An 11,834-nucleotide genomic window follows, 5' to 3' on the forward strand; every position below is an offset into this window, starting at 1 on the left:
GTGTCTCGATTGTCCTATGAAATGACATTAAATAAATTATGCCTATTCTCTAGAGTTTAGAAGTATATCAGAAAATATGATGAAAAGCTTATGCTCAAAACATCAGTTCTCCTGCTCCTCGGATGCTGCCTGACTGGCTGTGCTTTTCCAGCACCACACTTTCGACTCTGATCTCCAGCATCTGCAGTCCTCACTTTCTCCTAGAAAATCCTACAGTGGAATCTGGCTTGTTAGATCCTGATCTTGCTTTGTTTTTGAACATATGGAAGTCAGTTCCTGATCAGATTGACGAGAGTCTGCCATTGTATTTTTAACACAAAGAAAACAAAAATTTACTCAACACAAAAAAAGTATCACTTTATATTAGACAATATGAAAGGTTGGGAAGATTTAATTATATATGTCAGAAAAGGATGCAAGTTCACATCTTTATCTCTTACAAACGCCCAAACCTCTGTGCAGTAACAATGTGTGGGAAAAGATCTGCTAACCCACGATAGACCCGCAAAAGCAAAATTGGCCAAGCTGTACCAAAAACACCCAGAATTCCCAAGCAGGCTCACAAGCCAAATCAGACAGCCCACGCAGACAAGATAATACACTTTAAGCTCACTAATAATGACAGAGCACCGCAGATACCTCAAAGTCCTGAGGGCAGTTTCACAACCCAGCAATACCAAAGCCACACAAAGAGCAGGCCAGACAGAGAGGCACCAGCAAGGACATGCTCTAAGAACAGGACAATGAAAGCACCCCATCACTTCAGAGGAGATATTAACACCTAACTGTGAAGAGGAATGGAACCATTGATACTATTAGGATGTTGCATGATGTGAAGGAGCAGGACATTCATCCGAAAAATGTTTTCCAATTAGCATCCTTGTAATTAGATGACTCCATTTCCAGATACATTGTATTTTCCCCATTTCTTAATCAGCCTTATTGTGCAGCATTATTATAAAACTGGTCTCATCCTCAGCTCTGGGAAGAGAGATTCTGATCTTCCAGGACAGACTGTCAGTTCTGTGTCAGCCTAGTCAGTTTCTCTTCCAGTGATATCACTTGCAATAAACTTGTCAACTTCATTTCGAGCTGTGTTTTGTGATCTCTAACCTATTGGGCAAATAGCACAATGCTATTATCTCCACTGAGACTGGCACAGCTGCCACCAGTTTCCTTTCAGCAACTTGACATTTTTTGCCTCTTCAACTATTATTCCTTGCTGTTACACCTAAAACAAACTGCAAACTACATTCACTATTGCTTTAACTTCAGTGCAGCTGCCTGAGTTCCCAAAACCCAGGCTTTATCGGTCCTTAACTCTCTGAATACAATTGGCATGAATGGTGTGTTTATCTGGATTGTTCTGCCTCTCTCTTTATGCCATTGGACCACTGTCTCTGAGGAACAGTGCAGGTTTATCCTTTTTGTCATGATGCACTGAACTGTTCACCTCATTCAAACTCATATTTACAAAATGCAACTCCAGACTTCCGGCACCAATCCCATAAGAAGATTCAAAAATTAAACTAAACATGTCTTAATACCTCTTCTTAACTCACAAAACACAAGCTATAAATCCATCTTCTCTTTATCTTGATCTTAATGTTATGTTTTTATTCTTTACAGGCACATTGTAAAACCCATGATGCCCAGCACCTATTAGACATGACCAAGCTCACTAGAAAAAACACACATGGCCAGTGTAGGAAATGGATATGAACATAAGAACCAAATCTGGCCCCTCGAGCCTGCTCCACCATTCAATAAGATCATGGCTAATTTTTTCATGGACTCAGCTCCACTTACCCATCCTCTCACTGTAAGTCTGAATTCCTTTATTGTTCAAAAAGATGACGTACACACATAAGGCAATATTTAATGGAGGAACTAGAGGTATTGCTGGTGAGACAGCAGGGGCTTTCAGTTGTTTCTTCTGGGGAAGGGCTCCCAAATTAAGCGCCACTCAGGAATTTGACAGGACAGCTATGGGAATTCCCTGTGACCAAGGACCCAAAGAGTGGGAGCTCCACCCATTGATGACAGCTGGCCAATCAGAGGCCAAAGATGATATTGAACAGCAGCTCCACCAGGCACCAGTGGCTGCCGCTGGTACTGTACCCTCACACAAGGGCTAAGATGACGGATGAAGCCAGGCACACACATGAGTGATGGTGTGAAGGTGTTCCTGCAATGGAAGTTGCTGTGATGGGTGGTGCTTTGAGTAGGAGAGCAAGGACAGGAACTGACTTTCAGTGGAAAACTCTGCCTCTTCATGCTGGGTCCACTAATTAGGTACTGAGTACCTGTGAGTAAGGGATGCCCCTCTCCCATAATTGAACTGAGTGGCAGATTGAGTTTAATTTGAATAAATGCGAGGTATTGCATTATGGGAAAACAAACAGGGGCAGGACTTAGACAATTAATGATTGGGTGAATAGAGAGACCTCGTGGTTCAGGTACATAATTCTTTGAATGTTATGTCATTGGTAAGCGGGGTGGTTAAAAAGACGTTTTGCATGCTTGCCTTCATTGCTTAGACTTTTGAGTATAGGCATTAGGACATCATGTTGAAGTTGTGCAGGATGTGGGTGAGGCCACTTTTGGTGTACTGTGTATAGTTCTGGTCGCCCTGCTATCAGAGGGATATTATTAAAGTGGAGAGGGTTCAGAAAGGATTTACCAGGAAGTTGCCAAGACTGGAGTGTTTGAGTTATAAGGATAGGCTGGATAGGCTAGGACCTTTCTTCACTGGAGTGTAGAAGATTGAGCGGTGATGTTATAGAGGTTTCTAATATCATGAGGGGCGTGGGTAAGGTGAATACCTATGGTCTCTCTCCTAAGGTGGCAGAGTTCAAAACTGGGGGATGAGAGGAGAAAGATTTAAAATGGACGTGAGGGGCAATATTTTCAAACAGTGGGTGGATTGTATGAACTTCCAGATGAAGTGGTAGATGCAGGTGCAACGTTCAAAAGATATTTGGATAGGTACGTGAATAGGAAAGTAAATAATAAGCTAGCTTAGTTTAGGAACATGATCGGTGTGGACTCATTGGACTGAAGGGTCTGTTTCCAAATTGAATGACTCTAGGAAGGGTCTTTTTCTGTGCTCTATGACCCTATGACTCTATAACTGAAGGTCACAAGCAAATGTGCATGTGCTCCCCACATGCCATGTCATGTGCTGGCCATACATGGACCTTTTCCACTTATGTTTAGGCTTGAGTTGGGAAGGGGGCATTGTTGCCATTGTCTACTCTTCCAACTCATTATATGTCCTCCTGCCTCCAACAGGAGGAACAGAGGAAGGCAGTAAACCCTTCCCCCTCCCCCCCCAAAACAACCACCCCGCCACCCCGTGCAGTGGGAATTGGCCTCAGAGGGTCAGGTTTTATACACAGTGCAACAGAATGGAGAATATCAGCCCCAGCCAATCTATTACCTCTCCTCACCTGAAGATGGTCATCCCTACTCTGAAAGGAATACAGTGAAGGGTCAGTTAACTGGTTTCAGAGATGTGGAGAGATTGAGTTTCTCACTGAAAGATGAAACATTCTTCAGGGGCTAAATGCAGTATTGCTGAAAAAAACTGTTCTCTGTGCCTGACGATTCTGGAACAGAGCACAGTGATGAAGGGTTTATGCTCGAAACATTGACTCTCCTGCTCCTCGGATGCTGCCTGACTGGCCGTGCTTTTCCAGCGTCACACTCTTTGACTCAGGATATTGATGTATGGCCTGAGATGAGAAGAGATTTCTTCCACTGAAATCATTAAAACTCTTTACAATTCTGTAGCCCAGACAACAATGTTTACCCTGTTATTGGGGGTGGCATGGTGTCTCAGTGGTTAGCACTGTTGCCTCACAGCGCCAGGGACCCCGGTTCGATTCCAGCCTCAGGTGACTGCCTGTGTGGCGTTTGCACATTCTCCCCGTGTCTGTGTGGGCTTTGTCCGGTTTTGTCCCACAGTCCAAAAATGTGCAGGTCAGGTGAATTTGCCAGGCTAAATTGCCCTTAGTGTTAGGTGCATTAGTCAGGGATAAAGATAGGGTAGGGGAATGGGTCTGGGTGGGTTACTCTTCAGAGGGTCGGTGTGGACTTGTTGGGCCGAAGAGCCCATAATGTAAAGATTCTAATCTAATCTATTGAATTTGCTTCAAGACATTGTTTGACTATAATGTGAGTTAACCAATATGGGGATAGTTGAGGTGGAAGATAAGGCATATGGTAGAACCGGCTCAAAAGGGCCAAATGGCCTATTCTAGCTTTTTGCTTGTTGTGTTCTTATGTATCATACCTGGTTTAACTTTAAACTGACACTGTTACAAAATGGCTAAAGTCTTCCATGAGGCAGTACTGAAATGGCAGCACTTACTAAGTAATGTTAAAATTCACAAATACGAGCTGTGAAAATCTAATTAACATACCTGGATTTGAAGTTGAGGCTGATGGATGCAGTTAAAAAAAAATCGGAAAATATGAATGGAATCCAAGTGCTTCAAAACAGAAATAGGTTCTGATATCATGGGCTTTAGATAGTCTAAAAAGACTGTGGAAAGTAAACAAGATACAAATTAAATATACCTGCTCAATATTGCTGAGTTTAATTCAAAGCAGATGTTTAAAAGTCTGCATCTCTTTGTTGCATCTTTCCAACCATTTTCATTCAGTTTAATTCAGTTATCCTCCCACTCCATGAACAGCTACACAATAATAAGCTAGAGGTGTAAGCAACTCAAATGTTAGTCCAGTGACGTCTTGATGGCACAGACATGATTTCTCTGCCCACGCACAGAGCCATTCAAATTACTGGCAGCCGGCTCTGTAAAAAATTCAAAAGGAATTGATGCTGTCACCATCCCTTTCCACATCTGTCCGTCTAACGCAAGTGCTCGAGTTTTGAGGGGGTTGGAAGGGGGCATATGTTAAAAACAGTCTAATATGCCACTACAGCAATCAGCCTTGGCTTCTGTGGAATGATGGATATGTTAACCCGCACAATGCATATTAAAGGGGCACTTACGACGTTTGTAATGAATTGCTTCATCTCTCCTTGACTTTGCTCTAATGTATCGCAATGACTCCCTTAAGTAGCTTCCAATTTTTCACAATTAATTATCACATCCGTGGTGTTATTATTCGAAATGCTGTAATGATGGTGAGCTACAATCACTCAGCGAGTACATGTTGCTATGGGAACCTGCACATTTTACATGTATGTTGTGGTTCGGAGCTATAGTGATGGCGGAGGCTGCAATTTCTTTCCCATCACCTGACAAGCAAACTCTCCTGCTCTGACCCATTGCCATTCATGTGCGTTGGCAGGATGTGCAGATTGATACTCACCTTTCTTGGCCGTGTTATGAAGGAACTTTCAGCACATGAACCCAGTGACTACAAAAGCAGGTCAGAGGCTAGGAATACTGTGACAAGGAACTGACCTCCTGACTCCCCAAAGCCTGTTCACCATCTACAAAGCACAAGTCAGGAGTTGTGATGGAATACTCCCCACCTGCCTGGATGGGCACAGCTCCAACAACACTCAAGAAGCTCAATAGCACCCAGAATAAAAACAGCCTGCTTGATTGGCACCACATCCATAAACATCCACTCTCTTCATCATCGAAGCTCAATCGCAACAGTGTATACTATCTACAAGGTGCATTAAAGCATTTCACCAAAGATCCTCAGACAGCACCTTCCAAACCCAGAACCACTTCCACCCAGAGGACAAGGGCAGCACATGCATGGAACATTCCCCTTGCAACTTGCCCCCTCATCCTCCTGACTTGGAAATATTCCACTGTTCCTTCACTGTCAAAATTGCTGGGTTAAAATTCTGGAATTCCTTCTCTGAGGGCATTGTGGGTCACCTACAGCAACAGTTCAAGAAGGCAGCTCACCACCACCTTCTCAAGGGCAGCTAGAGATGGACAATGAATGCTAGCCAAACCAGCAACACTCACATCCTATGGGAGATGAGGAGGAATTTCTTCTCTCAGACAGGTGACAGTCTTTGAAATTCCTTCCCACAGAGAACTGTGCGGACAGAGTCCTTGTGCATATTTAAGGCTGAGATCAGTCAAGGAATCAAATATTATGGAGAAAGGGCAGGGTTGTATGTATGGGGAGTGTTGGATTAACCATGATCATATTCCATATTGTTGAGTCTCAAGGGGCTGAATGGCCTACTCCTCTTCCAATTTTCTTCGGTCTTCTGGACCAACACTTATCACCCCCTATGCATTTGCATGGACATGTTTGAGAATCTATCCTATTAAGGTACAATAACCCACTGACACCCGCCTGTAGTTTACACCCCAACAATGGCAAAACTCTTCTCCACCCTCAACTATTACATAAATGCTGTCTCCTACATATTTTACTTCAGCTCTGATGAAGAGTCATCTGGACTCAAAACATTAGCTTGCACTCTCACCATTGATGCAGTCTGACCCGCTGTGATATCCAGAATTTGTTGATTATAGTACAATAATCCACAGCATTGCCTGACTTCACAGTGTAACCAAGGGTTGGTTGGAAGCATGGCAGAATTGATCATTCTCCATTATTAGATTAGATTAGATTAGATTAGATTACTTACAGTGTGGAAACAGGCCCTTCGGCCCAACAAGTCCACACCGATGTGACAAAGAGTTTTATTTAAACTACTGTGGCTTGTACACCTACGTGTTTAAGCTATGAAAGATTTTTTTTTCATTTGTATTTGTTGCAGCAGGCCAATAACTTGGATCCAAACCTGAGGCTCATATGGTTGTGTCCTTGCCTTTGAGCCAGGGGACGATGGGTTCAAGCCCTAACTGCTCCAGAGGTTTGTAATGACATCTCTGAATAGGTTGATTTGGAGAATGTCTGATAACAATCCATCCAGTTTTATTAATTGGGAGGGTCAAGTGACACACTGTGTTCAGGTCTCACTTCAGAGATTTATGTATGAAAATTCAAGATGGCAGCTCCAAGTGGCATTGAGGGTGCAGCTGGAGTCTGATCTCCTTTTTCAGAGGAGACATTAAGATAAGAGCTTACCTGCTCTCTCGGGTGGAAGTAAATGTAATCCTGTTTCATGGTTTCCGATGGCGATCGGGAAGGTTATCCCCAATTTGCAGTCCAATATTCATTGCTCAAGCAAGGTCGTAGCTTACCTCATCTTTTATCATATTACTATTTAGGGGTGTTCTGAGGAAAGGTCCCTGGATCCGAGATGTTAACTCTGATTTCTCTCTACAGATGCTGCCAGACCTGCTGAACGTTTCCAGCAATGTCTGTTCTTGTTGCTGTTTAGGGGAGCTCACTATGTGTAAACGAGTTGCTATCTTGCCTTGGCAGGAAAAGTGACAACACTTTAAACGTTCAGCATTGTATATAAAGCTCCATGGAGGCCCTTTGTTTTACTCACTCAAAGGAAGTGAGTAACCTGAGGTTAGGAAAGGAATAAATTCAAGTATTTTTTTCTTACTCAAAAGACCTTCTGGAATGTTGAAGTTGGGTAATTCCAATGGAATATTTTCTGCTTTAAAGACAAGATCACATTCAAGAGCCCTGTGAGCACTGGAAAAATCAAAGAAGTGAAACTGTTTTTCTTTAATATGTCCATTCAAATAGCAGTTTAGACACGTAGAGTTCAAGCCAAGGTCATAGACTTTTCTTTCACTAATTAACCTGTTCAGTGATGTGATGACACACTGCTGGAGCAGGTGAGACCAGAGTCCAGCTCTCCCTGCTCAAAGCTTTGACTAGCAGTTTGATCATCTGAGTCACTGCCAACATTCTACAGAGTAAGAAGTTACATTAGCTGCTCCGAATGCTAGTGATTTCAAAAAAACCTGTTGGACTATTATCTGGTGTCGCGTAGTCTCCTCACTTTGTCCCAACCCCAGTTCAAACCAGCACCTCTACATCCACATTATATAGCAAAGGTTACCACAGCAGCTGGTTATAAGTAGAAATTGGAGCTGGATATCAAGTTGACTAAAAAGGGGAAACTGCATAGTATCTATTAAGAGAGGGATAGTGAATTGGTGAGATTTGCTGACTAGAAGGAATGGAAATGTATCCCAAGCCCCCGACTGCTTTCAATCTACATAGCTGAAGCTGACTCAGTAAAGTGAACAAAGGAAATCTGATAAAGCAATGAAAGAAATGCAAAAGGATTTGGACAAACCTTGCAAAATGGAGACCTGTGGCAGACAAAGTTCACTGAAAAAGATTAGTGAAAAGTGTTACATATTACAAGAGAAGATGGTGTGATAAGGAAGGAAGTTGAAAGAGAAGTGGGAGTGAAAACAAACTTAACGCTTACCAAGTCGAGTCATCCTGAAAGAGCAATTAACAAAAGCAATATCACTCTGTTGGCTTATATTGTGAAATCAGCAGAATATAAACCAGAGATTATCACTTTGAAACTTTGTGTTGTGATCAAGGTTTGAGGGTTTTGTACCAACTCTTTCCTAGTCCTGTCCCTTTATTATTCATAACAAATTTCAACATTTAACCAGGGTGTTGGTTGAACCAATTGTATCAGCCTCAGACTGTAACTGATTCAGTGTTAGAAAGAAGTCAGCCAGATCTCTTAAGGCAAAGAAAGGATAACAAATCTCTAACACATAAAACTTAGTCAAACAAAAGAGCAATGGTTATCAACAAAATAAAGGTATAGACTATGCAAAGATAGATAGAACTTATATTCGAACAGCCCCAAATTAACATGAGGGAATTTTGGTAACAGACTCAAATAGACCCATAAATTGCATCAAAAATGATTGTAGCAGTGTCTAAGATTTCTCAGACATTAACCTAAATTTCATTCGAACTTCACAGAGATTTGTTCACTCTTGACAACCTGGCCTTGAAATTCCTTCAAGAACTATTCTGTCATGAACTTCCTCAACAGCTGCTCAAAGTTGTGGTAGTTTACCTTTCATCCCTGGGGGGTGACGCTGCTTTGGACCCAGGAAACTGCTGCATTTATTCACAACTCCAGTTTTTTCACAAACAGCTTGCTTCACCAGGCTAGTACTGCCCATAACTTCAAAACTTGATAGATAACAGTGATAGAAAAGGCTTATGCTTTCTAAAATTATTATTGTGCCAGTTTGAAACAAGTAGCGTTATGACTTTTACGTGACCAAAATTGATGACAACAAATAAAAACATTGTAAAAAATGTATTTGCATCTTAAAAATGCAAACACAGGTCCAATCAATGCTAAATGCTTTGGGTGATGCTTATCTACTTATCCTGCAGTTACTGGTGTGACACCATGAGTTATGCTTCAATTCCAGTCCAGCCCAGTGCATTGCCTAGTCAATTCCCAATTTCCCAGCTGTACGTATACATCCAACTGCATTTACTTCCACTCATCTCTGAGCTCTTCCCTTAACATTGCAGGTCGCAGTTCTCTGGATGGTTAAATCAGTGCTGGGAAAGCTTTTCTTTAAAATAAAAAATGTTCAGCAACTCTTACACGATCCAAGGAATACCATTAAAATTCAGGTTTGAGACTAATTCGGAATCCATACACTTTGTTGTGGCCGCCAGGTTGCTCTGTTCTATTATTTCCAGACTCAGAATAGGCCCTGGTCCATATTTACAACACAACATTAACATCACTGTCAAACAGAATGCTGAAATGGTGTCCAAATAAATGGCGTGAATGCCCCAGTGTTTTGGTAAATGCACTGCTTTCAATCCAGAAGCCTGTGTCAAAATAAGCCCTTGTTGTTACTTAGCAGCCAAGATTTTAATGACAATTGAAGATGCACTCTCATTAAGACGCAGTGGACTATCGCTGTAATGATAATGCTCTCTTTTAGTGCTCTCCTCTTCCCATTTATTATTTACAAATTCCACTATTATGTTGTTTGCACAGAGAGTGGGTGATTCATGTGAGTTACAGATGTTGTTTTGTCCTGAGGTCTCTATGCATTCAATCAATGGCAACTGATCACTACAGTGTATGTCTCCCCTGTCAATCAACGCCCACCATGAAGAACAGACAAAAAGGATCGCTCACTCTGGATTCTCTCCATTGTTAATGTGCACGAAACAAGATCATTGCAAATAGCAGGGCAAAATATAAAAGAGGGGACATTGGGGTACAATCCCCAATCACATCAGGCCTAGGAATCCTGCTTTGACCCCGTGACATTCCAAGTTGGGGCAGACCAATCAATTCAACACCAGCAACCAACAAAACACACTCATTCTAAGAGTCTCACAGTACCTTTCATGTTCAATAATGTCAGCATCCTTATTGATAAACATCCTTACAAAGTCTACATTAGCAAACTGTATCACTGAACCTTTGTGGAAACACTGTGAAAATAAATGAATCTAAGGTTGCAGAATTTTTCTGATAAAAAACCCTTCACTTTTCCTTTTGAAAATTCGTGGGCATGACCATCCCCAAATGCAGAGCAGTGGTTTTGAGTTCTTAGCATCAGGGGAGAGAAATTTAAAGTGTTAAGCCTGCTAGCTAGCAGTGCTGCACAATGCAAAGGGCTGAAATTCATACATTTAGACTTGAGATGTCAAGGTATAAAATAAAACCTCTCCCTTTCATAAATGATAATGGTGTTGAAGGTGCTGTTTTGTGTTAGTAGAGGGAGAGAGAGAGGAAGAAACACCCACATTAAATGAGAAATAATATGCATTGAGCCGGCTATTTTCTGGTGTCTGTGTGTCTCTGTGAGGGGGGGTGGGGTGGGGGGTTCTGCATTTAGAAAAGAGGAAGAAGAAAGAAATAGCAGCAGCGACGCCATAGAATAATAATCAGGAGTTTACTCTCTTCATGACTTACCAGGTCTATGAATGTTAGGAATTTCCAGCTGCCTCCATATGTTTGGTGAGCTGGGATGTCGAGGGCTTTGAAATTGCAGAGGATGGAGAGGTAGGAGAGCAAGATAGCAACCCTCAGGACCTGGGAGGGGATGAGAGCCATGTTGCTGCTGCTGATGCTGCTTGTCTCCTCTGCTGCCTAGTAACTGCCCAGACCCAGAGGGAGCCTGTTACCATGGAAACCCTGGCTGGCAGGCTGCTACTAGACACTGGATCACTTAGGCCTTCAAGACACAAACATCAGAAATACACACAAGTCAGTAAATCCGTCATTCTTCATGGGTGAACAATATAACCCCGATAATAAGTTTAAAAATTGTGTCAATAATTATATTGCAATGTATTGATAGGTATGTATTGATGCAATTATTGGATCAATAGTAAAATTTCTTTCTGTTCTAAGGTATATTTTCTATATATATATATCTGTTTATTTCGCCACTTATTATCGATACATCAACTGTCTATTTCTCCATCTTCAGAATCCATCATGTTTATCTATCTATCTAAATATCTATCTGTCTATCTATCTATCTGCCTGTCTGTCTATCTATCTATTCAACTGTCTGTCTGTCTATCTATCTATCTATCTGTCTGTCTATTGATCTATCTATCTATCTATCTATCTATCTATCTATCTATCTATCTATCTATCTATCTATCTATCTATCTATCTATCTATCTGTCTATTGATCTATCTATCTATCAATCTATCTATCTGTCTGTCTATTGATCTATCTATTGATCTATCTATCGATCTATCTATCTATCTATCTATCTATCTATCTATCTATCTATCTATCTATCTATCTATCTATCTATCTATCTATCTTTTGCCTGTTTATGCATACAAGTACATGCATGTTTATATCTATGTGCCATATGCACAGTTTACAGTTACTTATCCTATTCTATTTTAATTTTGCTGCAGTATTTCAATGGCCACAGACACATAAAACAAGTCAATAATTCTGTGG

General features: G+C 41.4%; 1 protein-coding gene across 4 annotated transcripts in view; it reads right to left on the reverse strand.

Annotated features, from left to right (window-relative positions):
* The window catches only part of aig1 (androgen-induced 1 (H. sapiens)), a 171,492-nt gene extending 160,479 nt beyond the window's left edge, over positions 1-11,013 (reverse strand). The window contains exons 1-2 of one of the 4 annotated variants that reach the window (XM_072580302.1): positions 10,820-11,013; positions 4,498-4,549 (exon numbers count right to left, since the gene is read on the reverse strand). In XM_072580302.1, the coding sequence (XP_072436403.1) occupies positions 4,541-4,549; positions 10,820-10,960 (150 nt within the window). In that variant the 5' untranslated portion in view covers positions 10,961-11,013 and the 3' untranslated portion in view covers positions 4,498-4,540. Of the gene's footprint in view, positions 1-4,497; positions 4,550-10,819 lie in introns of those variants that run through there. The other 3 variants (XM_072580300.1, XM_072580299.1, XM_072580301.1) reach the window with 3 other exon arrangements.
* Positions 11,014-11,834: the final 821 nt, after the last annotated feature.

The sequence above is a fragment of the Chiloscyllium punctatum genome, chromosome 11, assembly GCF_047496795.1.
Source record: "Chiloscyllium punctatum isolate Juve2018m chromosome 11, sChiPun1.3, whole genome shotgun sequence".
NCBI lineage: Eukaryota > Metazoa > Chordata > Chondrichthyes > Orectolobiformes > Hemiscylliidae > Chiloscyllium > Chiloscyllium punctatum.